The sequence below is a fragment of the Natrix helvetica genome (genome assembly GCF_964273705.1).
Source record: "Natrix helvetica genome assembly, chromosome: 6".
In the NCBI taxonomy this organism is placed as follows: Eukaryota; Metazoa; Chordata; class Lepidosauria; order Squamata; family Natricidae; genus Natrix; species Natrix helvetica.
The window spans coordinates 49,136,433-49,163,022 of record NC_138553.1 but is presented as its reverse complement, the minus strand read 5'-3'; the positions used below and the strand labels follow the sequence as shown (position 1 = coordinate 49,163,022).

At 44.7% G+C, this 26,590-nt stretch overlaps 1 protein-coding gene across 1 annotated transcript in view; it reads left to right on the top strand.

Moving 5' to 3' along the window:
- SRGAP1 (SLIT-ROBO Rho GTPase activating protein 1) overlaps window positions 1-26,590 on the top strand; it is a 193,935-nt gene that overhangs the window by 100,411 nt on the left and 66,934 nt on the right. The window contains exons 2-3 of the mRNA XM_081958839.1: window positions 22,443-22,638; window positions 24,069-24,231. Coding sequence (XP_081814965.1) covers window positions 22,443-22,638; window positions 24,069-24,231 — 359 coding nt within the window. The remainder of the gene's footprint in view (window positions 1-22,442; window positions 22,639-24,068; window positions 24,232-26,590) is intronic.

Here is a 26,590-nt window from a genome sequence, read left to right as displayed (position 1 = left end):
TGCCAATGTGATATTTCAGTTTTTTCTTTTTAATAAATTTACAGATATTTCTAAAATTCGGTTTTCACTTTGTCATTATGGGGTACTGAGTACAGATTAGTGAGGAAAAGGGGATTTCAACCTGTAGAATCAGACTGCAGCATAACAAAATTGACAAAAGTTAAGGGGGTTTGAATACTTTCTGAATGCACTGTATGCATAAACCCTGGGAGAAACACTAATAAATCACCAAGTTAACAATGTTTTTCAGTTGAAATAGGTGATTTTAATTGAAAAGGGCAGCAATGTTCTTTCTATCATTGATTTTAATGACCTATTTAAAGTTATTGTTAAGAATGTTAACAGAGCTGCAATATATTTTTTGAAGAATGCTGATATCTATTGCAACTTTTTTAAAGGAATATACAATAAGTGAACCACAGAGTCTTAACACAGAGCAATATTTCGGGGCAGAGGTAGCAAAGCCAGGCTTTCCAGGGGGTGGTCTTTTAGGAGACATAGTTTATAGAATAAAGAGTTCAGTCAGTGTAGAGAATGGACAGCTGGAGCAGCACAGCAGTCAGATGAGTCCAGGAGGCAGAAGGTCCAAGCAGGAGAGAATTTCTCTAGTCAGCCTGGCAATAGAGTAAAATTTTCCACCCCAGAGAGTTCAAAGAGTAACAATCCACAAGAGATTCTTCTGGGTAGCATGGAGACAAAGACCGGAAGCCTGAATTTTTAAAGGTGGAGTCAGGTTTCACAGTTCATGAAGACAATGGAAGTGTGCCATCTTGCCCTGCCAGCTTCGGGCTCAGAGGCATAACAAAGTTTTCAAAGTTCCCAAAGTCCTCAGATCATCAGTAAATTATGGAGCTAGGTTCAATGAAAGTCACTTTAAGCAAGGGTGTGGCATCATTGGTTGGCTCTCCCCCCTCCTCCTTCCCCTGGGGCTGAGAGCAGAATTGTTCCAAGCCGCTTGTCCGAGGGGGGGGGAATCCCCCTCCCTCCAGCCGCGCCTCCAAAGTTATCCGAAAGTAAAAGTTTTAAAGTGCTGAAAAGTTCTTCAAATCAAGAAAGGGAGTGAAGGGGGGTAGTGCCTCACCACAACGCCGCTGCTTCCTTCTGCTTTTTCATTCTCCGATCAGCCTGTTGCGAAGACGCTTTACGCGCCCTCCGATACTGCTCCCCGGTGCCTAGAGCAAGGCGGGGGGCCCCCCACCAGCCGCCGCCGATGCAGGGATCCCCCGCGAAGCCCACCGGGGAGCTGGAGCGAGCAAACAAGTTGCCCGTCGCCGTCAGCCACCCGAACCAGCAACATCCAGTCCTGCTACACAATCAAAGATTACAGACCTGATGCAACCTAAAAGTACAGAGATGGATCTGCAACAAATGCTCCAGCAACTCTTACAGGGACAAGAGGAAATTAAGAAACAATTAGCGGAAATGAAAGAAGAAATTAAAGAGAATCAAGCCCAAATTTATAAGAACTCACAGAGACTGGACCTTGTGGAGGGTGGGGTGGCGGAGGTGAGGGGGGGGGTAGAGGCGGTGCAGAAGGGAAACAAAGAATTTGATACCCAACAAATGAAAACAGAATTTGAGAGAATGTCCTTTTATCTTAGATTTCAAAATGTGATGGAAGCAGATGATGAAAACATAAGGGACATCATGATAAACATCTTGGCTGAATATATACACAAAGAAAAACAACAGATGGAATGGGAGATAGATCTGGTTTATAGAGTGAATTCAGCCTATGCCAGAATACACAATGTACCCAGGGAGGTACATATTAAATTTATTAGAAAAAGCACAAGAGACGAAATACTGGGTGTACAAAGGGGGCAAGCCCTGACATACCATGATAGGGAAATAACTATCTTGAAGCAGATCCCCAATAAAATTAGGGAAAAAAGGAAAAATTATTCGCAATTAGCAAATAAATTATACCAGAAGGGGGTGTGGTTTAGATGGTTGATGCCTGAAGGTATGTTGATATTCTGGGAGGAGACAAGAATTAGAATTAACACACCCATAGAGGCACAGGCCTTTATGGAAAAAAACAAAATACACCTAGAAAAAACAGAAGATCCTACAACGGATATGCAGGACACGGGAGGGGCCGGAGCTCTGCCAGCGGGGGGAGAAGGGGCAATACCAAGAAAGCTCAGATCACAAAAATGAATAAGAAAATCTCATTGATATAAATTGACCGTAGTAATGGAATTAACATGTGGATCATATATTACTATGTACTAAATTGATTGAAAGTACTAATAGAACTAAAATGCTGATTATATATGACTATGTATTAATGATTTATACTCAGATGTATACTATGAGTTTGGAGGGAGGGGGCGTCTACCACACTTTGCAACTGCCAAAATTTGTACACCTTTCCACTACCCTTTTCCTTGTAAATTTTAAAAAAATCAATAAAACTTTGTTTTTTAAAAAAAAAACACAGAGCAATATTTCAGGCAGGGTATGCATAGGTTTCTGTAGGTTTCACAATTTATTATTCAGATATTCATTGTTTGAAATTATTGCTTCCTCAGACAAACAGATGAGGAACAAATAATGTCAGTGCTTTTGGTAGAAAAAATAGTTGGGTTCTTCTCACGAATCAAAACACTTCATATCCAATTTCACTTTAAAGAAGAAAATATGCTCTCTTTTCTGATGAAAATAACGCTTTTCAGTCATGGTATTCTGAGAACTATATTATTCATGATAAAAAGTCATTGTGGAACAATAAACTTCAGAATTTCCTGCAGAAGAGTTTACAGAGATTTTGTTGTGAGCATGGTATGTGAACAACTGTTCTTTTGATAGAGAGACGAAAAGAAAGGGGAAAAAATGCATTCTTATTACAAGGGACTGCAGTCAGTTTGGGGAAACAGCAATTGGTAGAACTCAAAGACTGAATTCATGTTCTGGAAAAACCATGTTCTTACATGGATAATACAAATACAAGTTCAACTTTAGAGTAGTAGGAATATTGGCAACAGATAATAAGTAGCCCATATTCTGTTGCTAGGCAGAATAAAAAGATGCCCCAGTGCATACTAGGTCCTGGCAGTAAGGCAAATAGATCTGAATGTAAATTCCATATAACTTATATATAATATTTTCTAAGATAGTTTGCAGCCTTCAGGGATAATAAAGGATTTGTTGACTAAATTAGTCATTGAGGCCAGTTGTTTCTGTAAATGCTGTATTTCAGCCTTATTCAGTGAGCTGCTTCTAAATGTCTTATTGTACAGTAATAGATGTCATTCGCTGCTTTATGATATATGAAATAGGTGCATTCTCAGATGAAACTGACATGATGAATGAGGCCAAGAAAAGAAATACTTTGACATTCTCGTTTGGCAGCTGTTAAACTATGTTCTCTCGTGCACACTTAAAAGGAAGAACAAGTGCAAATACTTAGGCTGAGTATCTGAGATATGGCAGAGCATTTTGGAACGATAGAATGAATGACTGCTTCAGAAAGAAGGATGTGGTTTCATTCATTCTGTGGGCAAGTGACTCCACTAAAATGCAGATGGAAAAGATCAAAAAGTGCTTAGAAGTGATGACAGGTTTATAAGCACTCTCAGTGCCAAATGCTAGAATGGCTATCTCTTTAAAAGTGTCTGCACACTTGATATCAAAAGCTGGATGTTTTTGCTTTGCTGTTGGGTTTTTTTTCTTTACATTGTAATTCTATGATATCTACATAACAAATCCAGACAGGAGAGTTTTTTAAAGCAAAAAATCTTTTGCTATTAAGGTAGTACATAATATTTTAATATTGACTACTTTTGTTACATGATATAAGCTATTTATTTATAGAAGAGATTATTTGTAGCTCAGGATTGAAGTCTGGGTCCTTGGTGCTCTCTCAGTTAGGTTGTATATTGCAGATGTTTTAGTGAACTGATGATATTACCTAACTCGGTAATGAAATGCTTGGCAAGAAAACAAGCAGCTTAGAGAGCACCAAGGACTCTAGAGGTATTCATTTCTCTTAAGCAATTTTTTCTTTATATAGTGGAATATGTTTGTAAGTTAATTTAAGAAAAGTCAGCCCACATTGCAATTAGGAATGTAATTGGATTCAGTTTTGTGCTTGTTCTTGTATCAAAAGCCTGCGCAAGTTCTTTAAATGCCAAGGTTGGTGGATTCATTCCTTTGTGTTTTAGTTCTGAATCCTGCTGGAGAAAGCTGCCTCTTCAAAAAAAATGCTTTTCAGAAATTATTTTTTCTTTGTTTTCATGCTCTTACCATGTAGTGAGACTGCTCTTTGTGACAGCTCTTGTCCATAGGGTAGTTTTCCCAGCAACAAGGCCAGTGCTTTAAAACTTATTGAGCATAGCAACATGACATTGAATAATGATGCAATTTTGAGTGCCTATTCCTTAGCGATCAACCTATAGCAGTGGTGGGCAACCTTTTTTTTCAACTGAGCCAAATCTCGCCAAAACCACGATTGAGATTTATTTGGAGAGCCGCATTTTTAAAACCGAAAATACATAGGATGGTACACTGTTTTTAGTTTCAATAAGTTTTTATTGAGAATATTCTGCATGCAAGTATCCACATAGGTCGGGAGGATACAAATAACACAACTAATAAAACAAAAATTTTAGAACGATATTATTTATCGATTAAATATTATTAAATTCCGTAAAATTTGCCTTACAATGTAGAGAAAATTACATCCTGACAATGACTGACAAAGTCACAACCACTAATGTGAACATTGGCCTTGCATTTCCTTGGATAGTTTGAGTAAGTCAGGTTTGTATGTTGTTGATTTTAATTTCATCTCTCTCTCCCACTTTCTTTCTTTTTTTCTTTTTCTCTCTCTCTCTCTCTCTCTGGCTCTTTGACTCTCTCTCCCTCCCTCCCTCTCTGTCTCCCTCTGTCATTTTCTCTGGGTGTCTATCTGTCTGTCTCTCTCTCTGTATCTCTCTCTCTCTCTCCTCCTTCCCCCATCTCTGTCACTCTCTGTGTGTGTGTCTGTCTGTCTCTCCCTCTGTGTCTCTCCCCTCCCTTCCTCTGTCACTCTGTGTATGTGGGTGTGTCTGTCTCTCACTCATTCACTTAATCACTCACTCTGTGTGTGTCTCTCTCTCTGTCTGTCTATCTTTCTCTCCCTCCCTCCCCCTCTCTGTCTGTGTGTGTGTGTCTGCCAGTCTCTCTCTGATTCCCTCCCTCACTCCCTCTCTCTGTTCCTCTCTGTTTGTCTGTCTCATTCACACACACACACACACACACACACACACTGTGGTCACCTTGTTGAGTGTGTTTCAAATGTGATTGGAACACTCAACAAGGTGACCACAGTGTGTGTGTGTGTGTGTGTGAATGAGACAGACAGACAGACAGACAGAGGAACAGAGAGAGGGAGTGAGGGAGGGAATCAGAGAGAGACTGACAGAGACGAATCAGAGACGTACTTTTAACTACCTGGCAGCGGCGTTTTGCCTTGGGGGGCTCCTCAGAACTTCCCAAGACTTCGGAGGGAAGTTTACAGCCCTCCCTCGGAACACTTCGGAGGGAAGCTTCTTCAAAAGCCCGGGCGATTGACAACAAGTCTCCCAGGCTTTAATTTGCCGAGCTGTGCGCACGCGCCTGTTTTCCATGGCGTGGAGCAGCGGCGAGATTCTGGGCGGCGAGCGATGATTCCAGGGGCCATCCGGGAAGATGAGGAACGCGAGGGGGGACCCTGCCCCCCCACTGATGGCCCTTGGAATCATCGCTCGCCGCGCAGAATCTCGGCGCTGCTCCACGCCGTGGAAAACAGGCGCGCGCGTACAGCTCGGCAAATTACAGCCTGGGAGACTTGTCGCTCGCAGAAGCTTCCCTCCGAAGCCCGAGAGGAGGGAGGGGTGCGGGCGCCCGGCATACAGAAGAGCCGCATTAAAATGTGTAAAGAGCCACATTTGGCTCGCGAGCCGCGGCTTGCCGACCACTGACCTATAGTATTAATTTGGCCCTATATCTACACTTTGTTTTTTCCTAATATGTTATATAGCTGTTATGGCTAACCTTTTCGGCATCGAGTGCTGAAATGGAAGTGCGTGTGATCCTTTTCAGTACCGAGTGCCGATGCGTGCAAAGCGCAAGAGCATGCTGGAAACCGGAAAAGCAGATGATCAGATGCACACAGCTACCTGCTCTCCGGTGCTCACTTGCCTTTCAGGGGTCCTTGCACCTCCCTGCCTGCCCCCCCTTTTCCCCCATTGGGACATCCCCACCAACAACCCAGTTCTGAAGACCCGGACAGGTAGAGAAAGTTGGGATGCCTCCCTCCACTGGAAAGTCGAAGCCCCTTACCCTCCTCAGAGGTAAGGGGCATCAGCATTCCCAGGGCTCAGGTTGTTGGGCATTAGGTGGGAGAGGTTCGCCCCAACTCTGGCCAGAATGAAGCACCTCCTAGCCCACCACCAAGAACAAGCCAGTGCAGCCACTCCCCTTCCTGGTCGCTTACTGGTTGGCGCACCTCTTACCCTTCAGCAGCTCTCCATATTGCGCTTTCCTGGGGCAGCTTACCTCCTCGATGGCAGTTCCTCCTGCTTTTCCTGTTCCAGCATCTCAGCCAGGAGTGGCAGCGCCAGAACTGCCACTGCAAGGAGCCAGCACCCAGCCAGCAAACCCTGCCCTACTGCCCCATGTGCCTGAGCTGGCCAGGCGCTCTAGACTGCGGATGCGCGACAGTGCTGCGGACTGGGGCTGTGCAAGAAGCCCGCTTGGACAGGGAGGGAGGGAAGCCCTGGCCCACCCGGCCTGGCTGGCAGCTCTGCTCTCCTTGCTTTTGCTCCCCTTGTGGGTTTCAGCACGTGCATGCGCACCGGGCAGCTGCTCTTCTGGTTTCCAGCGCTCCCACATTCATGAAGATCAGCTGGTTGACACTCCAGAACCCAGAAGAGCAATAGGCGACAGCTCCGCGTGCCCTTCTGGCACACGTGCCATAGCTTCACCATCATGGTTATATAGAGACATAGACTTGGCTGTAGGCAAATGCAAACTTCTGCTTATTCTTTCCTGTCAAATTAATTCTTAAGGATTGGGAGAATCTCAGAAATCATTTTTATATGGCATGAGAATTATAATTGGGAATAATGAATTATTATAAATTGGAACATCTCCATTGTGTATTTGCTTTCCAGATATGGAACTATTTGGGTGCCTTTGGGTTGCTCATGTTAGACTTTTGTGAATGAGAAATGACACTGATAGTGTTGCCTTTGCTTTTCACATATTGGTTCAGTGCATTGAATGTTCCTCCTTGAACATACATACAGAATCTCTTCCTTAGGTTCAGAAGATAATCTAAAATTACATAGATGTGTTAAAGAGCAATTACTTCATTAATGAATTGAACATGCCCTCCAAAAATGTCAAACTGAAGCTCATAGAAAATCATTCATTGAGTTGAGAGATAGCCACTTTTTTCAATGTCTGTTGAGGACCCCTGATCAAAAATAATCTGGATTCTAAACAGATTTATTTTGACATTGTTTCTAAAACTAGAATGCTGTCCGATAATCCCATCCCAGGCATATTTATGTGGAAATTAAGACTCCCTATATTTAATGAGATTTAATCCCTGGCAGTTGTGCAGAATATTGCAGATCCTATGGATGTATATTCAATCCATTGTATTTAGAGGACTTCACTTCCAGGGAAGGATGAGTAAGATTGCAGCTGTAATTACTAACTGAAGCAACATTTGATTGCCTGTTTACACTAAAAAGGTTCTGGTTATTTATTTTATATTTCATGTCATTGAGCCTGCTTTATTCCATGTTTGCCTTCATTGAGGCTGCTTTATTCCACCTTTACCTGGCATTCCACCTTTACCTGGGAGGAGGAGGAGCTTCCGGCGATGGCGGTCGCCTTCCTAAGCTCCTAAGCTTGCCATGGAGCGTCCCGACTGGGTAGGAGGTTGCTGCCGGCCCTCATGTCATCGGAGGGCCGAGAATTGGGTAGTCCGACCACCCTGGCTTGTTTTGGGCTCGTTTTAGCCCACCAGGGTTGGTCGGAGAAGAACGAGAGTGGAAGGAGCAGAGCGGCTGTGAGCGGCTGAGGAGGAAGCCGGGAGGCAATGGCGGCGGCGCGCGCAGCGGCGCGAAGGCACAAAATTTGAACTGCGTTGCGAAAAAAATGCAAAAAAATGGGAAAAAAGCAAGAGAATGGCACCAAAGAGAACAAGGTTCTCCCTACGACTCCAGAGAAGACAATGAGGCACTGGAGGCTCCGGAGAGGTGAGCAGATCAGGAGACAGTCAGGAACAGCAAAGGGAGATGGCTGCAGCGTTGGAGGTGTGGAAAGAGCTGCAGCCAGGGACTCCTCTAGGACATTTGGCTGTAGCCTGGCTGCTCCCATGCTCCCGGGAACCTGGAGAACCTGGAGAATATTCCTACAATTTTTGAGAGCTTTACCCAAATTGCAATGATCACTGAGGCGCCGGATGGGGACCAAGATGAATGTGTTGGGCAACCAGAAGTGAGGAGAGGAACTAAAATAACGGCTGGGGATGGCCTAGAACTTCAGAGGCCACTGGAGGCCTGTTTCAGGGCTATGGATGGGCCTGACTGATTGCCTAGATTAAAAACAGCTGGGCTCAGAATGCCCCCTCCACCCACTAAGGATCCCACATCTGTAATTATATCTATCCTCAACCACCTTAGACTGGTTCCCATTTTTATGACATCTCTGCCTTGCTCCACTTTGGGAATATTTGAACATTTCCCCCCCGCCCTCTTTCCAAGTACTATCTGGATACTAAAGCCTCCAGCTTTAGTATCCCATTAAGACCTTAGCCCTCCGGCTATTGACTTTTACTACCTGCACCCTTACCCAATTGGGCTTTAATATTCTATCAATTTATTCAAGGTAAGACCTGCTCCGCCTGCGGGAGGCCCCTCTCTCGCAGGTATGGCCCTTGGCTCTTACAAGGGCCTGCCTTGATGACGGGTTTGTGAACCCCGAGAGGTGGAAGAAACGGAAGCTGAGGGGATTTTTAGTTAAATGTTTTACATTGTTTTTAGGGGGTTCCAGGGAGGGGGGGTGGGTGGGTCAGACCAGGAGCGATGTGAGAGCCGGGCCTCCAGGTGTGGTCGCGAGCAGAAGGGGCGGAAGGGAGGAGGAGGGGGAGGACACCATTCCTATACAGGGCTCTTTAATTCCAACGGTCGCAGGGAGGGGCAGATACGAGGACAGCTTAAGAATCTACAGTCGGTTGGGAGACCGTGGTTGCTGGTTACACCCGGTCGCTTGTACCAACCCCCGCGTTCTAGGTGGTCAAGAGTTACAGACCCAAGGCCTGAGGCTGCTGTTATGCAATGCGAGGTCCGTTGTTAACAAGGCCCCCCTCATTCACGATCTAATTTTAGAGGGGGAGCCGGACCTCGCGGGAATAACGGAGACCTGGTTGGGCCACGAGGGAGGTCTTCCCCTCGTCAAAATGTGCCCACCAGGCTACCGAGCATTTCACCAGCCCCGGGCCCAGGGAAGGGGCGGTGGGGTGGCAGCAATTATTCGGGAGGACTTAGAGCCGAGGGAGTCTACTGTGCCACAGACGTCCGGATGTGAATCCCTTGTTGTGAAATGGGGGCCTGGGAGACAGTTGGGCCTGCTGATAGTATACCTGGCTCCTCGCTATACATCAGCGGCCCTGCCCGAACTCCTCGAGCTGATCGCATCGGTGGCGGTTGAGACCCCCAAACTTTTAGTGATGGGGGATTTTAACCTGCCATCGATGGGAGAAGCATCAGAGGGGGTTCGGGAGTTCATGGCTTCCATGACAGCCATGGACCTGACTCAAATGATTCAGGGCCCGACACACGAGGGAGGACACACTCTGGACCTTGTTTTTGTCTCTGGCCAGTGGCTGAGTGATCTGGGAGGAGGGGACTTAACCATCACTCCCCTGTCATGGTCAGATCACTCACTCCTCCGTCTTGACTTCCCTGGTGCTACCTCCCGCTGCGGGGAGGCGGAACCGGAAAGTTCCAGATGGTTCCGCCCCAGGCGCCTGATGGAACCTGATATGTTCCAGACGGAGCTTGGGCCACCTCCTGTAACCTTGACCCGCCCCCGGGTAGAGGACCTGGTGGTTGCGTGGAATAATGCAACTACCGGGGCCTTGAACCGGGTGGCGCCTTTGCGGCCTCTCCGGCGGCAACGATCCACCCTAGCCCCTTGGTTTACCGAGGAGCTAAGGGTGATGAAGTGCCGCAAGAGACGTCTAGAGAGTCGTTGGAGATCCTCTCGCTCCGAATTTGATCGAACACAGGCACGAGCCCATTTAAGGACGTACCTTGTGGCATTGAGAGTGGCCAAACGCCAATATTGTGCTACTCTCATTGCATCCGCGGAGAACCGCCCTGCTGCCCTGTTTCGGGTGTCCCGCTCCCTCTTGTTTCAGAGGCCGCGGGAGGCCCCCCTACAGGGCAGGGCAGAGGAATTTGGTAAATATCTGCAGGATAAAATCGCTCAAATCCGGAAGGATTGGGTTCCTGTCAGTGATCCAATGGAGACGTCCATGGCGAGTCTTGAGGTATCGATCTGGGAGGAGTTTGACTTGGTTGCCATCGAGGATTTGGACAGATTGCGTGGACGACTGCGACCCACCACATGTTTATTGGACCCGTGCCCCTCCTGGCTTGTACTGGCATCCTGGGAGGTTACACGAGACTGGCTCCTGGGCCTAGTGAATGCTTCGCTGAGCGAGGGGTCTCTCCCGGCCGCCTTGAAAGAGGCGGTGGTGAGACCCTTGCTCAAGGAGCCTTCCCTGGACCCTTTGGAGCTGGCCAATTATCGTCCTGTCTCCAACCTTCCCTTTTTGGCGAAGGTTGTAGAGAGTGTGGTGGCCTACCAGTTTCCACGACATCTGGAGGAAAATGATTATCTAGACCCGCGCCAGTCCGGCTTCCGCCCCGGTCACAGCACGGAGACGGCCTTGGTCGCGTTGGTGGATGATCTCTGGAGGGCCAGAGACAGAGGTTGTTCCTCTATCCTGGTCCTATTAGACCTCTCGGCGGCTTTTGATACCATCGACCATGGTATCCTGCTGCGCCGGCTGGAGGGGCTGGGGGTCCGGGGCACCGTTTTGCGGTGGTTCGGCTCCTACCTTTCTGACCGGACGCAGCGTGTGTTGGCAGGAGAAGAGAGGTCGACCCTACGCCCCCTTACTTGTGGGGTGCCACAGGGGTCGGTCCTCTCGCCACTCCTCTTCAACACATATATGAAGCCGCTGGGTGAGATCATCCGTGGTTTCGGGGTGGGATACCATCTGTACGCTGATGATACTCAGCTGTACTTTTCCACCCCGAACCACCCCAACGAGGCCATCGAAGTGATGTCCCGGTGTGTGGAAGCCGTACGGATCTGGATGGATGACAACCGACTCAAGCTCAACCCCTCCAAGACGGAGTGGCTGTGGGTACCAGCTCCCCGGTTCAGCCAATTAATTCCATCATTGGCCATTGGGGGCATTCAACTTGCCCCCGTGGAGCGGGCGCGCAATTTGGGCGTCCTCCTGGATGCCCGGCTGTCCATGGATGACCATGTGACAGCCGTGGCAAGGGAGGCGTTCCACCAGGTTCGCCTGGTGCGTCAATTGCGCCCCCTACTGGACCGGGACGCCTTACGCACAGTCACTCATGCGCTGGTGACGTCTCGCTTGGACTTCTGTAACGCTCTCTACATGGGGCTTCCCTTGAAATGCACCCGGAGGCTACAGTTGGTCCAGAATGCAGCCGCGCGGGTAATTATGGGGAGTACTAGGTACTCCCATGTGACACCGTTCCTGTGCGAGCTGCACTGGCTTCCTGTAGTCTATCGGGTGCGTTTCAAGGTTTTGATAATAATCTTTAAAGCGCTCCATGGCTCAGGACCTAGTTACTTGCGGGATCGTATTCTGCCCCATACTTCCCTGCGACCAATCCGCTCGCACAGAGAGGGCCTCCTCCAGGTGCCGTCCACAAGACAGTGTCGGGGGGCGGCGCCTAGGAGTAGAGCCTTCTCTGTGGCGGGCCCAGCCCTGTGGAATGACCTCCCTCCGGATATTAGGAATACCTCTGACCTCCGCTCCTTTCGTATTAAGCTTAAGACCCACCTATTCCAAGCAGCTGGCCTGGCTCAACTTTGATCTAACCATATCGCTCCTGACGGGCTTTTACTGGGTATTTTAATTATATTTAATTATCTAGGGGTTTTTAAATATTGTATTTTAATTGTTTTATTTATCAGCCGACCTCCTCCTTGTGTATGTCTCGGTATATGTCTCTGTCATATGTTTGTTTTGTCCATATTTATTTCATATGTTTCATTGTACGCCGCCATGAGTCCTTCGGGAGAGGGTGCGGCTAAGAAATAAATATTTATTATTATTATTATTATTATTATTATTATTATTATTATTATTATTATTATTATTATTATTATTATTATTATTCTCATTGAAAAGCTGACTGACTTGAATTTCCCTTCCCTCATTTATGACTGGATCAAAGACTTCCTGATGGACCATCCACACACAGTAATGGTCCTGTCCTCGACATCTTCCACCCTGAAGCTCAGCACAGGCACCCCTCAGGGCTGTGTGCTCAGCCCCTACCTGTACTCGCTGTATACACATGACTGCATATCCTCGAATCCATCCAACATTGTGATAAAGTTTGCAGATGACATAATGGCTCTCTGTTTTCACAGCCTGCAGCAATTTTTCTGTACTTTGGCTCACATAATCATTCAAACTTCATTTTTCTTCTTCTACAGTTTGATGGATTTGCAGTAGCCCCCTGTCCCCTATTTTTCTTGGTAGGTACAACCTGTTGGTGTCACTTCAGGCTGTAAGCATGGTACATATTCAAAAGTTTGCGCGTTTTCCGGTCCAGGTTTTCCAGTTCAGCCGAAGTCCAGTTGATGATTCCAGCTGAGTAGCGTATCACTGGAACTGCCCATGCATTAATGGCTTTAATTATGTTTCCAGCACTCAGAAACATTAAGAAGCAAATGTGTGTTGATTCTTCCTTGCCAGGTTATTTCTGATTAAAGCAGCATTTCATTCCAATTTAATTTTCAATGTGAATTTTAGTGAAAAACTCATTTAATAAAACTCCTAAACTCCAGTCTTAAACTTAGAATTTACAAGTAAGTAGGAATGGGTGTTAATGTACATCTATGTTTTTTTATTCAGCTGTTTACACTTCGAAATGAGAAACACAGGTTTAAAGCATAAAAAGACCCTGTTCTTTCCCTTGGATTTCCAGGTCCCTCCCTGCAGAGAGCAGAATACAGACTTTGTTATATTGCAATGAACAGATGTGGTGCCAACACTTCATTGCTAGCACAGATGGCTGGTTTCCACAATAGAGTGGTGCTCTACGATGGTGCTCAAAATGTTACTCAGTATTCCACTATGATGTTTTAGGCCTACCAGATTGTGGGTGGGCCAACTGCCATCCATTCAAAGGTCTGAGAGAATAGGCAGCCAAATGACTCTCAGCTGTGATTACAAATGGCCAAGAATGAGAATCAAAGATCTCTGCAACTACATGGAATATTTTGGCACCCTTATTACTCCAATGAGTAGAACTTTCTACAGACTAAACAGCAGGACCAAGGGCTCCTTGCCAGAATTGAATTGGTTGTGGGGATAGAAAATTAATTCTTAATTCAGAAGCATAGATGCATTCATCTATTGCAATAAAATAAACCCCAAAGATTATTGTATAACTTCGGAAACAAGGTGGTTTATTAGGCAACAGATCTAGCAGGTTTTAACTTTTACTTTCAATTCCAGTTCATGGCAGGGGCTAAAAAGATGTATAGTGGAAGTGTGTATGTGTGTGTGTGTGTGTGTGTATACACTGTGTGCACAATTATTAGGCAAGTGACTATTTTGACCATATCATCCTTTGTGTGCATATTTTCCACCTCCAAGCTGGATAAACTTGAATGCTTAGTGGATATAAGCAGATCATATGATGTGTATTTGTGTAATGAGCTGAGGGTGTGGCCTAAGATCATCACCCTATATCAAGGTGTGCATAATTATTAGGTAGCTTCTTTCCCACAGGCAAAATGGGCTAAAAAAAGATTTAACTGACTCTGAAAAAACAAAAATTGTAAAAGGTCTTTCAGAAGGATGCAGCACTCTTGAAATTGCTAAGATATTGCAGCGTGATCACAGAACTATCAAACATTTTGTTGCAAAGAGTCAACAGGGTCGCAAGAAACGTGTTGAGAAAAAAAAGATGTACCTTAACTGCCGAAGATTTGAGAAGAATCAAACATGAACCTACCAGGGACCCATTAACCTCCAGTGCTGTCATATTTCAGAACTGCAACCTACCTGGAGTGTCCAGAAGTACAAGATGTTCTGTGCTCAGAGACAGGGCCAAGGTAAGTGTAAAAGAGCCGAAGGATGAGGCAGGACTCACTCTGAGGCAACTATAACAGTATTTATTAGAACGTTAACAGCAATAGACGAAGTTCAGCACCTTTCCCTGCTTGACAGCTATTTATACGGAGCTGTCAAGCAGGGCAGCCAATGAAAGCAGCCTGAATAGCCCGCGCTCAGCCAAGCCACGTCTTAGCCAATCAGGCATGGCTTGGCTGTTGCTAGCTGTCAGGCGAGGCAGACCGGTCGTAGGATAGAATACTTCTTCCCCCCCAGCAAGGACACACATGCAGAAATCGCGCAAGCATAATTGCGAAGATAGGCGGAGTGACGCCGGATCCGCCCAGTTGAGAGTAAGTCATCGGCGGAGGAGGCTGTGCCCATGGAAGCTCCTCCCTGAAGGGAGTGGAGCTCCGGGTGTCATCATCGGGGTCCGGTCCAGAAGGCGGAGCCTGCAATTCAGGTAGGATTGGGCGAGGGGGCCCGGCCGTTGGAGGCGGGCTTGAGAGTGACTGCCGGAGGGCAGTGCCGGAGCAGGAGAGGCCTGACTGGGGGAAGGCCTCCAGATGGGACAACCCAGGAGGGGCGTGCCCGGGAAGGTATGGCCCCAGGAGCGCTGGTCAGTAGACGGCTTGTGGCGAGTGGAGGCCCAGGTGTGAACGAGGCTCGCCAGGAAGTAAGGTCGCGGGCTGCAGAATGCAGGGGGCCGGCTGCGGAATGGCGGTGGCCGGCCTCGGTGGATCGGTTTGAGAGGAGGTCTCCGGTGGTAGGCAGCGCCTTAATTGATCCACATGGCACCGCCATTCGGTGCCATCGGGTAGGTGGACCCTGTAAGAACAGGGACCAGTTATGGAGGTGACGGTGGCAGGCACCCACCTTGGATCCCCTGAGTAGGACCTGGCCCAGACAAGGTCCCCAACCCGGAAGCTACCGGGGGGAGGGTCCCAGGTTGCCCGGCTGTTCCCCAGAACAGAGCGGGTGCAATCTATCTAGGGTGGTCCGCAGGCACCAGCCCATTAGCAGCTCCGCCGGGCATTTTCCAGAAATGGGGCAAGGGGTGGAATGCTGACCCAAAAGGTAAGCAGCCTCTCTTGCAGGCCAGTCGCCCCGGTCCATCCTGCCCAAGGCCTCCTTGGCAGAGCGGACAGCGCTTTCTGCCTGGCCATTGCTGGCCAGATGGTACGGGGCGACCGGGGCATGGTGGATGCCCTGCCCAGCCAGAAACTCCTGGAAGGTCGTGGATGCGAATTGTGGGCCATTGTCAGAGATGACAACGTCCGGCAGGCCATGTGTGGCGAACAGAACCTGCAAGGCTCGGACAGTGGCCTCTGCTGTGGTGGAAGCCATAAGGACAAGTTCCACCCAGCGAGAGTATGCATCCACGATGACCAGGAACACCTGGCCACGGAAGGGGCCCGCAAAATCGAGATGTAGGAGTGACCAGGGACCCCTGGGCAGCTCCCATTCCCTAGGGTCAGCCGCCAGAGGAGCCGTTCGGGACAGTTGGCAGGGGGAGCACCTGGCCACCCAGGCCGCAATCTCGTCGTCCAGGTAAGGCCACCAGACATAGCTCCGGGCGAGTGCCTTCATTTGCGCTATGCCTGGGTGGCTCACATGGAGACAAGACAACACCTGGTGGCGCAGGTCGGGTGGAATAACCACCCTGTCCCCCCACAGGAGGCACCCACTGTGGAGAGACAGTTCCAGCTGCCGGGTCTTGTAGGGGTGGAACTTGTCAGAAATCCTCCCCTCAGGCCAGCCCCTCATGACCCAAGCCATGACCTGCGAAAGGACAGGGTCAGCCCTGGAAAGGGCAGCCACATCACTGGCAGTCAGTGGCAGGTCTAAGTCAGCGATAGAGAGGACAGAGAGGCAAGGGACGGCCTGTGGATCAGAGACAGGGAGGGGAAAATGGCTGAGGTCATCAGCGTGCCCCAGCTGTTTCCCAGGGCGGTACAGCAAATTGTAGGAGTATGCCACTAGGAACTCCGTCCAGTGGGTCATACGTGGGGAAAGGATGGGAGGGGTTGGATGGTCATCGGCCAGAAGTCCAAGGAGAAGCTTCTGATCGGTGAAGAGCGTGAAATGCTGTCCATAGAGGTAATTGTGGAACTTTTTAACCCCGGACACTGCAGCCAGAGCCTACTTGTCCACCTGGCTGTAGTTCCTCTCAGCAGGAGATAGTGTCCGGGAATAAAAAGCTATGGGGGCCTCAGAGCCATTAGGGAGGACATGGTTCAGGACAGCCCCCAGGCCCACGGGAGAAGCATCACATGCTAGCGTCGGAGGCAGCCTGTCACTATGTTGTATTAGGACTGCCGATGACGTAAGCATGGCTTTGACAGCGGCAAACGCATACACTTCGCGGCTGCCCCAGTGACAGGCCGCGGATCGGTCGAGCAACCGATGCAGCTGCTCAGCTAGTGATGCCTTGTGCGGCAAAAATGGCGCGTAAAAATTTAAAAGGCCGAGGAACGCCTGAAGCTCCGCCTTAGAGGCAGGCGTCAGGGCGTTCCTTATGGCAGAAACCTTGGAAGGGGTAGGGTGGATGCCCTGGGCATCTATGGAGAAGCCCAGGAAGTCCACACTCTGAGCAGCAAAGGAGCATTTGCTGCACTTTAATTTTAAGCCCACGCCCCTAAAACGGTTGAGGACCTTCCGAAGTATTTCAATGAGCCCTGAGCGGCTGTTCGCAGCGATCAGGACATCATCGAAATAGGGGACAACGCCAGGGAGCCCATGGAGCAGCCGCTCCATGAGGCTCTGCAAGATCCCCGGGGCAACGAAAGTGGCGAATTGAAGGCGGCGGTAGCGGAAAGCCCCACAGTGGGTGACGATGGTTTGGGCAGCCGCCGCATTGTCATCCACCGGAAGCTGCTGGTAGACCTGTGCCATGTCCAGTTTGGCGAAAATGCAGCCTTGCCCCACAGAATGGAGCAGGTGCTGCACTACAGGGACTGGATAGGGGTTTGCCTGGAGGGCAAGGTTGATGGTCGACTTATAGTCAGCACAGATGCGAACGGACCCATCAGCCTTGACAAGGACCACAATTGGGGTCTCCCATTTAGAGTGGTCGATGGGCTCCAGCACGCCCTGCGGCAACAATTTGTCTAGCTCCGCATCAACCTTTGCCCTCAAGGCAAAAAACACCCTGCGGGCCTTCAGCCTAATTGGGGCAACCTGGGAGTCGAGGTTTAGTGAGATAGGGGTGCCCTTGTACTTCTCCAGCTGACCATCAAAGACGTCGGCAAATTCAGCCAAGACATCTTCGATGTCGGGGGGTGTCATCAGTATGATGTACCCCCATTATGGATAGGCCAAATGCGGGAAACCAATCCAGGCCCCGGTTTCTCCACAACAAGGACTGGCAGGCACCCATTAAACCCCCCATACTCCACCCCTAGTACATAACAACCCAGGGTGGGAATTTGAGTCCCCTGGTAGTCACGTAAGGTCGTGTCTGGGGCTGACATCTGGCCCCGAGTGACGCCAGGGCAGAGGTGGGAGAAGTCAGCCCAGGAGAGAAGGGAGCGGGAGGACCCGGAGTCAACCTCCATTTGGCAGGGTGACCCCTCGAGCAGCAAGGAGACTTTGATCTTCTTAGCACCTGTGGATGCGTGGCTGACTGACACTGCAGGGGTGGCAGGGAGGTCTGGCTCAACAGTAAAGCAGTCGTCTCTGCGGCGCTGTTGGCGGCGAGGATGCTGGAAGGAAAGCTGTGCCGGCTGGCTGGACATCTGGCCGAGGATTTCGGGGCGCTGTGGTAATGGTAGGACGGCCTGGCAGACTTGGGCCAGGTGGCTCTTCTTATGGCAGCAGCAGCATGCGACCCGGCTGTGGTTCCCTCCGCAACCAAGGCAGGCACTCCTGGCTTGGTGGGAAGGTTGCTGCGGCCAGTGCCGAGGTGTGGATCCCAGCCGGTCCACCTGGTCCTCCTCCTCGGTTTCATCCAGCGGCACGAACTCATCAATCAAGCAGGTCCGGTTGGGTAGGGGCGGCAGGTGATTAGGGCTCATCTCGGCTGTGGACAGGTCGGAGAGCTCCGCGACTCTGGCCTCTTCCACCGCCTGCTACAGCGTGATCTCCGGCCATGCCAGCATTCGCCGCCTCAGGCAGCAGTCCTTGACCCCACAAATGAATTGCTCCACTAAGGAGTCATCCAGGTCCACGAACTCACATGGAATCGCCACCGTTTGCAATGCCTGCAGGAACTGGCTGATCGACTCAGCTTCCTTTTGCACACACTGGCGGAACGCGGAATGGCAGGCGATCCGCGAGGGTGCCGGGGCATAATGATTCCTCAGCTTGGCTGTCAGAGTGCCCCATGTGAGGGCGTGAGCCGGCAGCGGAGCGGCGAGAGCCCTGGCTGAATTGAACATAGCCGGGCCACAACAACTGAGAAAAAAACTAACTTTGCAGTCTGTGGGCAGGTCTTGGTTGCCATTAGCTATCAAAAAACATTCGGACCGCTCCATGAACTCGGCCCACGTCTCACCGTCAGTTCCAAATGGAGCAAAAGGTGGCATGGATGCCATAGCAGCGGTCGCTGCGCCGGTGAGGTGAAGCATGCGGAATAGACAGCAACCGGTTGTCGGCTGAGGGAACTTCGTTCGCTCCCCATGGAACGCTGTTAGATGGCTGTCAGAGATCCCATCCTCGTCGCCAGTGTAAAATAGCCGAAGGATGAGGCAGGACTCACTCTGAGGCAACTATAACAGCATTTATTAGAACAGGTTAACAGTATTTTTATTTATTTATTTATTTAACAAATTTATATGGACACCCAAATCATACATGGTAACTCTGGGAAGCATACAAAATTAAAAATTATATAAACCAGTTTTTCTTCAATTCCATTCTACATAATATTTGGAAGTTTATCCTGTATCACTGTCATCTTACTCTTGCACAGTTATGGAAGGTCCATCTGACAAATCCACAGGACAAGCTTTCTTTCCCAGGCTTATAGGCTATTGTTGTTGGTTTTAATCCATGCTTCCATACATGATATGACTAAATTATGGCAAGCAGTTGAACAAAACAGGAAATGTCAAATTTGTTCAAACTTCATTATGTCTGACAAGCCAAAACTGAGATTCACATCTCAGAATGATTGTGTCCACAATATGTTGTTTTATAGTTTTATTTAATGAAACTATTGGTTATACAGTAAATGCACGGCAACAACAAAACATGCTAATTTATTATTTTAAAAGAAAATAAAAATTCAGATGAATGGATTGGAAAGGAGTCTGTACTTAAAACATCATTTTCGACAACAGTTCATCTTGCTATAGTTTGGGACATACTATGAGTAATATCAAAATATCTGGCTGAGTTGACTATTTATCATTTCTTGATAAATCTAATTTCCAATATTGATGAAATACAAGTAAAGCCTCAACTTACCACCACAATTGAGCCCAAAATTTCTGTTGCTAAGCAAGGCAGTTGTTAAGTGTGTGTTAAGTGTGTTTTGCCCCATTTTATGACCTTTCTTGTCATGGTTGTTAAGTGAATCTGGCTTCCCCATTGACTTTCCTTGTCAGAAGGTCACAAAAGGTTATCATATGATCCCAGAACATTGCAACCATCATAAATATGAATCACTCGCCAAGTGTCTGAATTTTAACCATGTGGCCATGCTGCAATAGTCGTAAGTCACTTTTGGCAATGTTGTCGTAACTCTGAACTAGACTAGACGAATGGTTATAAGTCGAGGACTACCTGTATGCCTTCATATGTAAGTTGATACATATATTCCATTGTTTTATAATGTTTATCAAATGAAATAAAAATGTTATAAAAATTATTTAATATTCAGTCAGTGCTTCTGTATTTGGTTTTTATAGTGTAAAACTCCTTAGTTTTTTCTAGCAGCAATTTAAAAAACAATCAAAATCAAAATGAAGAAACCTTAATGATGATCTCATTATTTCAAGAACCACTGAAATTCATCCTTTTATTTTGTCTATAAGTAGTTTTGTACCTTGGATGGTTAAAATTCTGCACCGAGGAACATTTGGAAGTAAAGAAAAAAAGAAAAATGATACGAAGAATTATAGTTTAGTTTTTCTCTCAAGACAGATGGTGATACTCCCTTAGGAATGTTCTTACCAGCTCCAGTTATAAACAATTCCTCCAGCATTTGCTGAGCAACCTTCTACTCAGATAACACCCTGAAGGGATTGTGTTAAAGGAGATGTTTTACAGAATACCCTGAAGAGAGAAGGGACACATCATTGAATTCAGAATGCCAAAGAAAGTCTGGAATCTACAATTCAAAACTCACAGGAATGCCGGCCTACATGCAATATTAAAAGCTAAGATTAGATTTAAAATGAACAATATGGCTAGGAAGGAAAGTAGACTGACCAGTGATGAATTTGTTTCTGAGTCCAATGAGTCATACATAAAATATAAACTACTTGATGTTTCATCATTCAGTGACTTACATCTGTATTTGTCAGCTTCCTCCATAGAAAAATATTGTTTGGGGAGAGAGGATAACTGATATTATAAGAGCTCTCTAGAGCTTTGGACTGTGAGCTCTTTTTATCATGCCTGATTTCTTCACTTAACATTGCAGCTGTTGGATCTGGTATCTTGTCTATATGAATGTACTCTGATTTATGTTCCTCAAATCACCTCAAATTCTTTCAAAGGCAGATTGGAAGCTTGGTGAATTTTTGTTAATGTTCTGGATTTCTACTGTTGTCAACATGTGTTACATAATTACATATTATTGTAATGTTAATTTCCTACTAAAATATACATTCCCATGACTTGTGGAAAATTATGAACAAGTTTTAAGATCAGAAGGGGGAAGAGAATCTTAATATTTATTCCTAAGACTAACAATGTCCTTTTGTCTGTGTTTTGTGGGTGCGCTTTATTTGCATTTAGAAAAAAATATATGAAAGAAGCTGAACATTTATAAGATATGGAGTTTGCTACAACATGAATTTTCCTCTCACTTTGCAGTGTTTAACATAAAGAACACATCATGTCATTCTGTGATGTGTTACTTTGTACACATCTGCTAAAAGAAAATGTATAATGTAGTGAACCTGTTATATTTTCTAAAGAAGCAAGTAAGGAAGAGGTCTGACCCAGCATCATCAGTTCTAAAAAATATTTTCCTTGGCCCTCATTTTTAAATGTTAAGGCCAGATCTATTTTTTTTACTGTCCTTCATTCAGCAAACAAGATATTTAAGTATTGAGGAAGAGATTTCCAGATTTACAATAGTATTCCAAAAGTTTCAGCAGCTAATTCACTTGAAGGCCGCCTGGATTTCAGGATGAACGGTCATGATGATCTTAGACAAGGCACTACCAAAAAGCTTCCACTTTTCATAACGATCAAGGAAATATAATTGCTTAGCACATAAAAACAATGTAATACATCATTTATAAAATGATCTAATCATGCCAGGAAATTTATAAATCTTGGAATATTCTGTATTCTGTACTATGTAGCATCCATTATTGATTACCAGTGTTTGTGTTAATGCTTAATGACCATATAGATGGATTTTTCCAGGAGAAAAAAAATATTTTAGAGATGGAGAAATGAAGAAGATATTATATGTGTTAATACCCAACCCCAAACTTTGCATCAAATACAATATCTTTGTGCCAACTATAAAACAGCAAAATTTGAATTGTTTTTGAAATAGTTATATCATTATGTAAAGTTATGAAGATTAACATGGAATCATTTGTTTCCTTCAGACATTACTGTGAGTAAAACCAGAATTTATACCGAAAGCAGTATTTCCTAAGATCTCATGCAATGTGGAAACAATATATTTAATTTCACTGCAACTCCTTTAATTTCTCCAAAATTCTCATTGATAACCAATGAATTACAGGTTTAACATGTTTCCTTTGACAAGCATCAAACGTAGCCTGTCCATGAACCATTTGTACATTCTTGCTAATGATCTGATTATTCCTAAATTGTATGGTATAAACTTTATGAAAGTATGTGTATGAGAAAGATTGCTGGTAAATTAGTAAACTTCTAACCAAACTGCTATATTTCCATATAGAAATTCGAGCTCAGCTAATAGAACAACAAAAATGCCTGGAGCAGCAAACAGAGATGAGAGTGCAGCTTCTTCAAGACTTGCAAGACTTCTTTCGTAAAAAGGCAGAAATAGAAACAGAATATTCACGCAGTCTTGAAAAGTTAGCTGAAAGATTCATGGCAAAAACAAGAAGTACTAAAGATCATCAACAGTACAAGTAAGCTGAGGTTCCTTATACAATTGAAGGCTAAATTAATTTTCAGAATTGCTGTGCAATCAACCATGGTTTGTTGGACTAGAATTGATCTTATGTGCTTCTTGCATTCAGCCAATTTTTCTAAAGACATCCTAACCTTTTGAAAAATAGATATTCTCCATGAAATTTCAGCTATGCTCTAAGGATGATTTCTAAATTATGATGTGAAACAAATAATTTTATTTTTGTTTTATAATCTGGTTATTAATACTGTACTCCAGACCTAACAAGGATACCAAAGTATTTGAAAGCAGTATTGCCTAGGAAGAATATCCAGATATGTGATTTGTTCCTAGACTAGGTCAGGTTATATTAGACTAAAACTATGAATCTGAATGCAATTCATTTGTTTCATTTATAAATGTTTTTCATTTGAGAGTTGCATAATGTTTAATCTCAATATTGTTTATTAAAATAGCAATATTTACCCTTTTGCATTTTGATTTTTAATGTGTATAAGCACTTGAGAATTTGGTGATTTCAACTACTTACAAATTTCCCTTACAAATCTTGGAATATTCTATATTTTGTACTATGTAGTATCCATTATTGATTTTCAGTGTTAGTGTTGATGCTTAGTGACTACATAAATGAATTTTCTCCAGGAGAAAATAAACGTTTTAGAGGTGGAGAAATGAAGCAATATTCTATGTTTTAAATTAGTTGGATACCCAACTCCAAAGTTTATGTCAAATACAGTGCCTTTGTGTCTACTATAAAACAACAGCAAAACTGTTTTTTGAAGTAGTTATATCATTATGTAAAGTTATAAAGGTTGACATGGAATCATCTTTTTCCTCCAGACATTACTGAGTAAAACCAGAATGTCTCGGCTTGTTTCACTTTTTGTGCCACCTAGAGAATAGCTTTTCCAGTTTTATGACTAGCTTCCCTATGTTTCATGCTACAGCTCTAAACTGTAAACACTAAAGCATACCATCTGGACAGGGCCTTATTCACTATTGTTTGTTAACTTCCTGCATAAATATGATTGCTACTGATAAAAGCAGATTTACAGGATAAATAAATGTATGTTACCTTTCAAAATGGCACATATTTATTTATGCCTTTATTTTTAAAAATATAAACTTAGAATCTGATTGCAACCTATGTTTAAACCTAGTTTAAAATCTCAACTGTCCTTAAATATGCACTGGATGGCTTTACTATTCTTTCATAATGCTGATTTTCAGCATTGAAAGGGTGTTTAATGAATGTTAAGATATAATTCACACATAAATACAATCCTGAAAATGCTGGTTTTGTTTTTATTTATAATTTATGTAGAATGTATTTATATAATTTAATGGTCGCAAATATTTTAATTAAAATAAATAAAACAGAATGGTGCCTGCAATGATATAAACTATATAACATATGTATGCTACTAGGAAAGACCAGAATCTGCTATCTCCAGTAAACTGTTGGTATTTACTACTCAACCAAGTAAGAAGAGAAAGCAAAGACCATGCGACATTGAGTGATATCTACCTGAACAATGTCATCATGCGTTTTATGCAGATAAGTGAAGATTCCACCAGAGTGTTCAAGAAGGTATAATAATGTTGTTTTTCTCTTTTCAGTGAAATAGAACTATCTAAAAGACATAATTTGAAACCAAATACTCTGCAGAAGATTGAGATTAGTAATTGACTTCATTGTGACATTTTTCACTATTAATATGGAGAAGAGGTGAAAAAAATAAAAAAAACTTTCACTTTTTTGGTGAAAGTGACAAGAATATATAATTTTAAATGCAAAAAAGCTAAATGCAACATATTGGGTTGCATTTAGCTTTAAATACAGGTATATTGTGTTATCTCCAACAAAGGAAAGATGGCAGGGGTGCAAACTCAAGGCCCAGGGGCCAGATCCAGCCCGCTGGGTGCTTAGATCTGCCCAGCAGGGTCAACCTGGAGACAGCAAAGAACTGGCTCACAGCGCCTCTGCCAACAAAAACAGAACTCGGTGATGGTTGCGTGCGGCTCTCCGAACTCTTTTTTCACTGACAGAGAATTGCAGGAGGTCTTCCCAACTGAAAACGGAGCTTGGGAGCCCGTTTTCGTTAGCAGACTGCTCAGGCCACCACAGGTGCCCCAACACAAGTGATGTCGAGCTGGCCATACTCACCCTGGCCAAGCCCACCCTGGCTCCCCAGGGTCAAACACAATCCTGATGCGGCATTCATTGAAATTGAATTTGACACCCCTGGTCTATGGATATCAAATCTTACCCAATGTAAAAGATAATTCTATTATTTTTTCAATACTTGGGAGAAGTTACATTTTCAATGAAAAAGAAAACTGTTACCAATCTTGCTAAAAACTCCACCTTTGTAAATTCTTTAGGTGGCTTTTGAGAATAAAACAAAGGAGATTGTAAAATCACAACAGGGAATGAGTTTGTGTAAATTAGCAATGTAGTGATCACATTTAAGGATGTTTCCCACACTATGATTTGATATTAAGTAATTAAATCTAAATTTATGTAACCTGGGCTGTGTTTCCTTCTCAAGGGTTTCTGATAGTTAATAAGAACTTTTAGATACCCATCAGGGCAAAGTAACAACAAATTAACATTTTGGGTGGCAGTTGTATCTATATTTATTTGGGAGAAAGCTTTATTGTACTCAGTGGAATAGTAAAGATGTTCTAAATAAATTTGAAATGTCACTTTGCTAATAGCTTTTGGTATGCACTTAATATTGCCTATTTTCCTGTTAAGAAATCTAATGTTGCTTGGTAGGGGGGGAAAGAGCTATATAAGGCCTCCACATTTAATTTAATTAGAATATCTTCTTTCTTCAATTAAGAGTTTTATCTTAATTGCTCTATTAATTCTGTGCCAGTAATAAACATTTATCTTTTACAACACACACAACACACACGCATACACTTAATTTGATTAAATCTGTATCTGCTCTCTGATTATGATCAGAGAAAGGCGCAGTTCTTCAATTTTCAGTCTACTAGAAGAGCTGTGAGGTGCTTAGTGGCTATAGGATCCAATTAAGTAGAAATGCTGGCATTTGCTTTTCAGCATAAATGTCAAGTGGATATTAGATCATTTCAAAGGTCACTTATTTTTTAAAACCATATTTTCCCCCCTTGGGTTATTAGAACCCCTAGAAAGAACTTCAGAGAGACATAAACATAAATATGGCATTTTACTCTTAAGTACAGTGTAGAAATCTGTACTTTTATTAGAAAAGTGTTTGAAGCTCCTGGGTCCAAGAATCTTGTCCTTGAAAATTAGGAAAAATTTGGAAAAAAAGAAGTAGGGGACATATTTCCTTTGGATGTCCACAAGCAATAGTTAGTGAAATAAGTTCCATTTCAATGCATGTTGAATGAACTTGGCCTGCACCTACCACTCCCACCAACTGGACAAGGTAAAGCCCCCAAGTTACATTTATAAGTATTACTTATTTCGGCAAATAATAATCCTTTAGGCTAAACAAATCTTCCAATTTTCCAAGTTCCATTTGCCGTAGCAACACTTAAAATATTTTTATCCATATTTGAAGCAGTCAATTTATGTCAATATTTTGCAAAGACATGAATGTTTTTACTAGATATTCAACCATTGCATTGTTCTTCTCCATTATATTGGACTTTTGTTAATTAAATGAATATTTTTACCATTTAAGGACTTTAAAAATGTAAACAGTATTGCCAGTTAGAAATACCCAGAAATTTTGAGGGTAAAAGATATAAGAAATGTGGTGAGCAGGATGGTATTGTCAGACAGAAGAAAAGCAGAATGGTAGAAAGATTTAGCAGCAGAAAAGGAGATGAGAAAACAATGTGATTTGATTCCAGATCTAAGCAAAAATGCAAAGCAAGCTATTTCCATATGTATGCTAATGCCTGATATCACACACAGTTTGTGTTGCCAAATGAAGCAAAATATT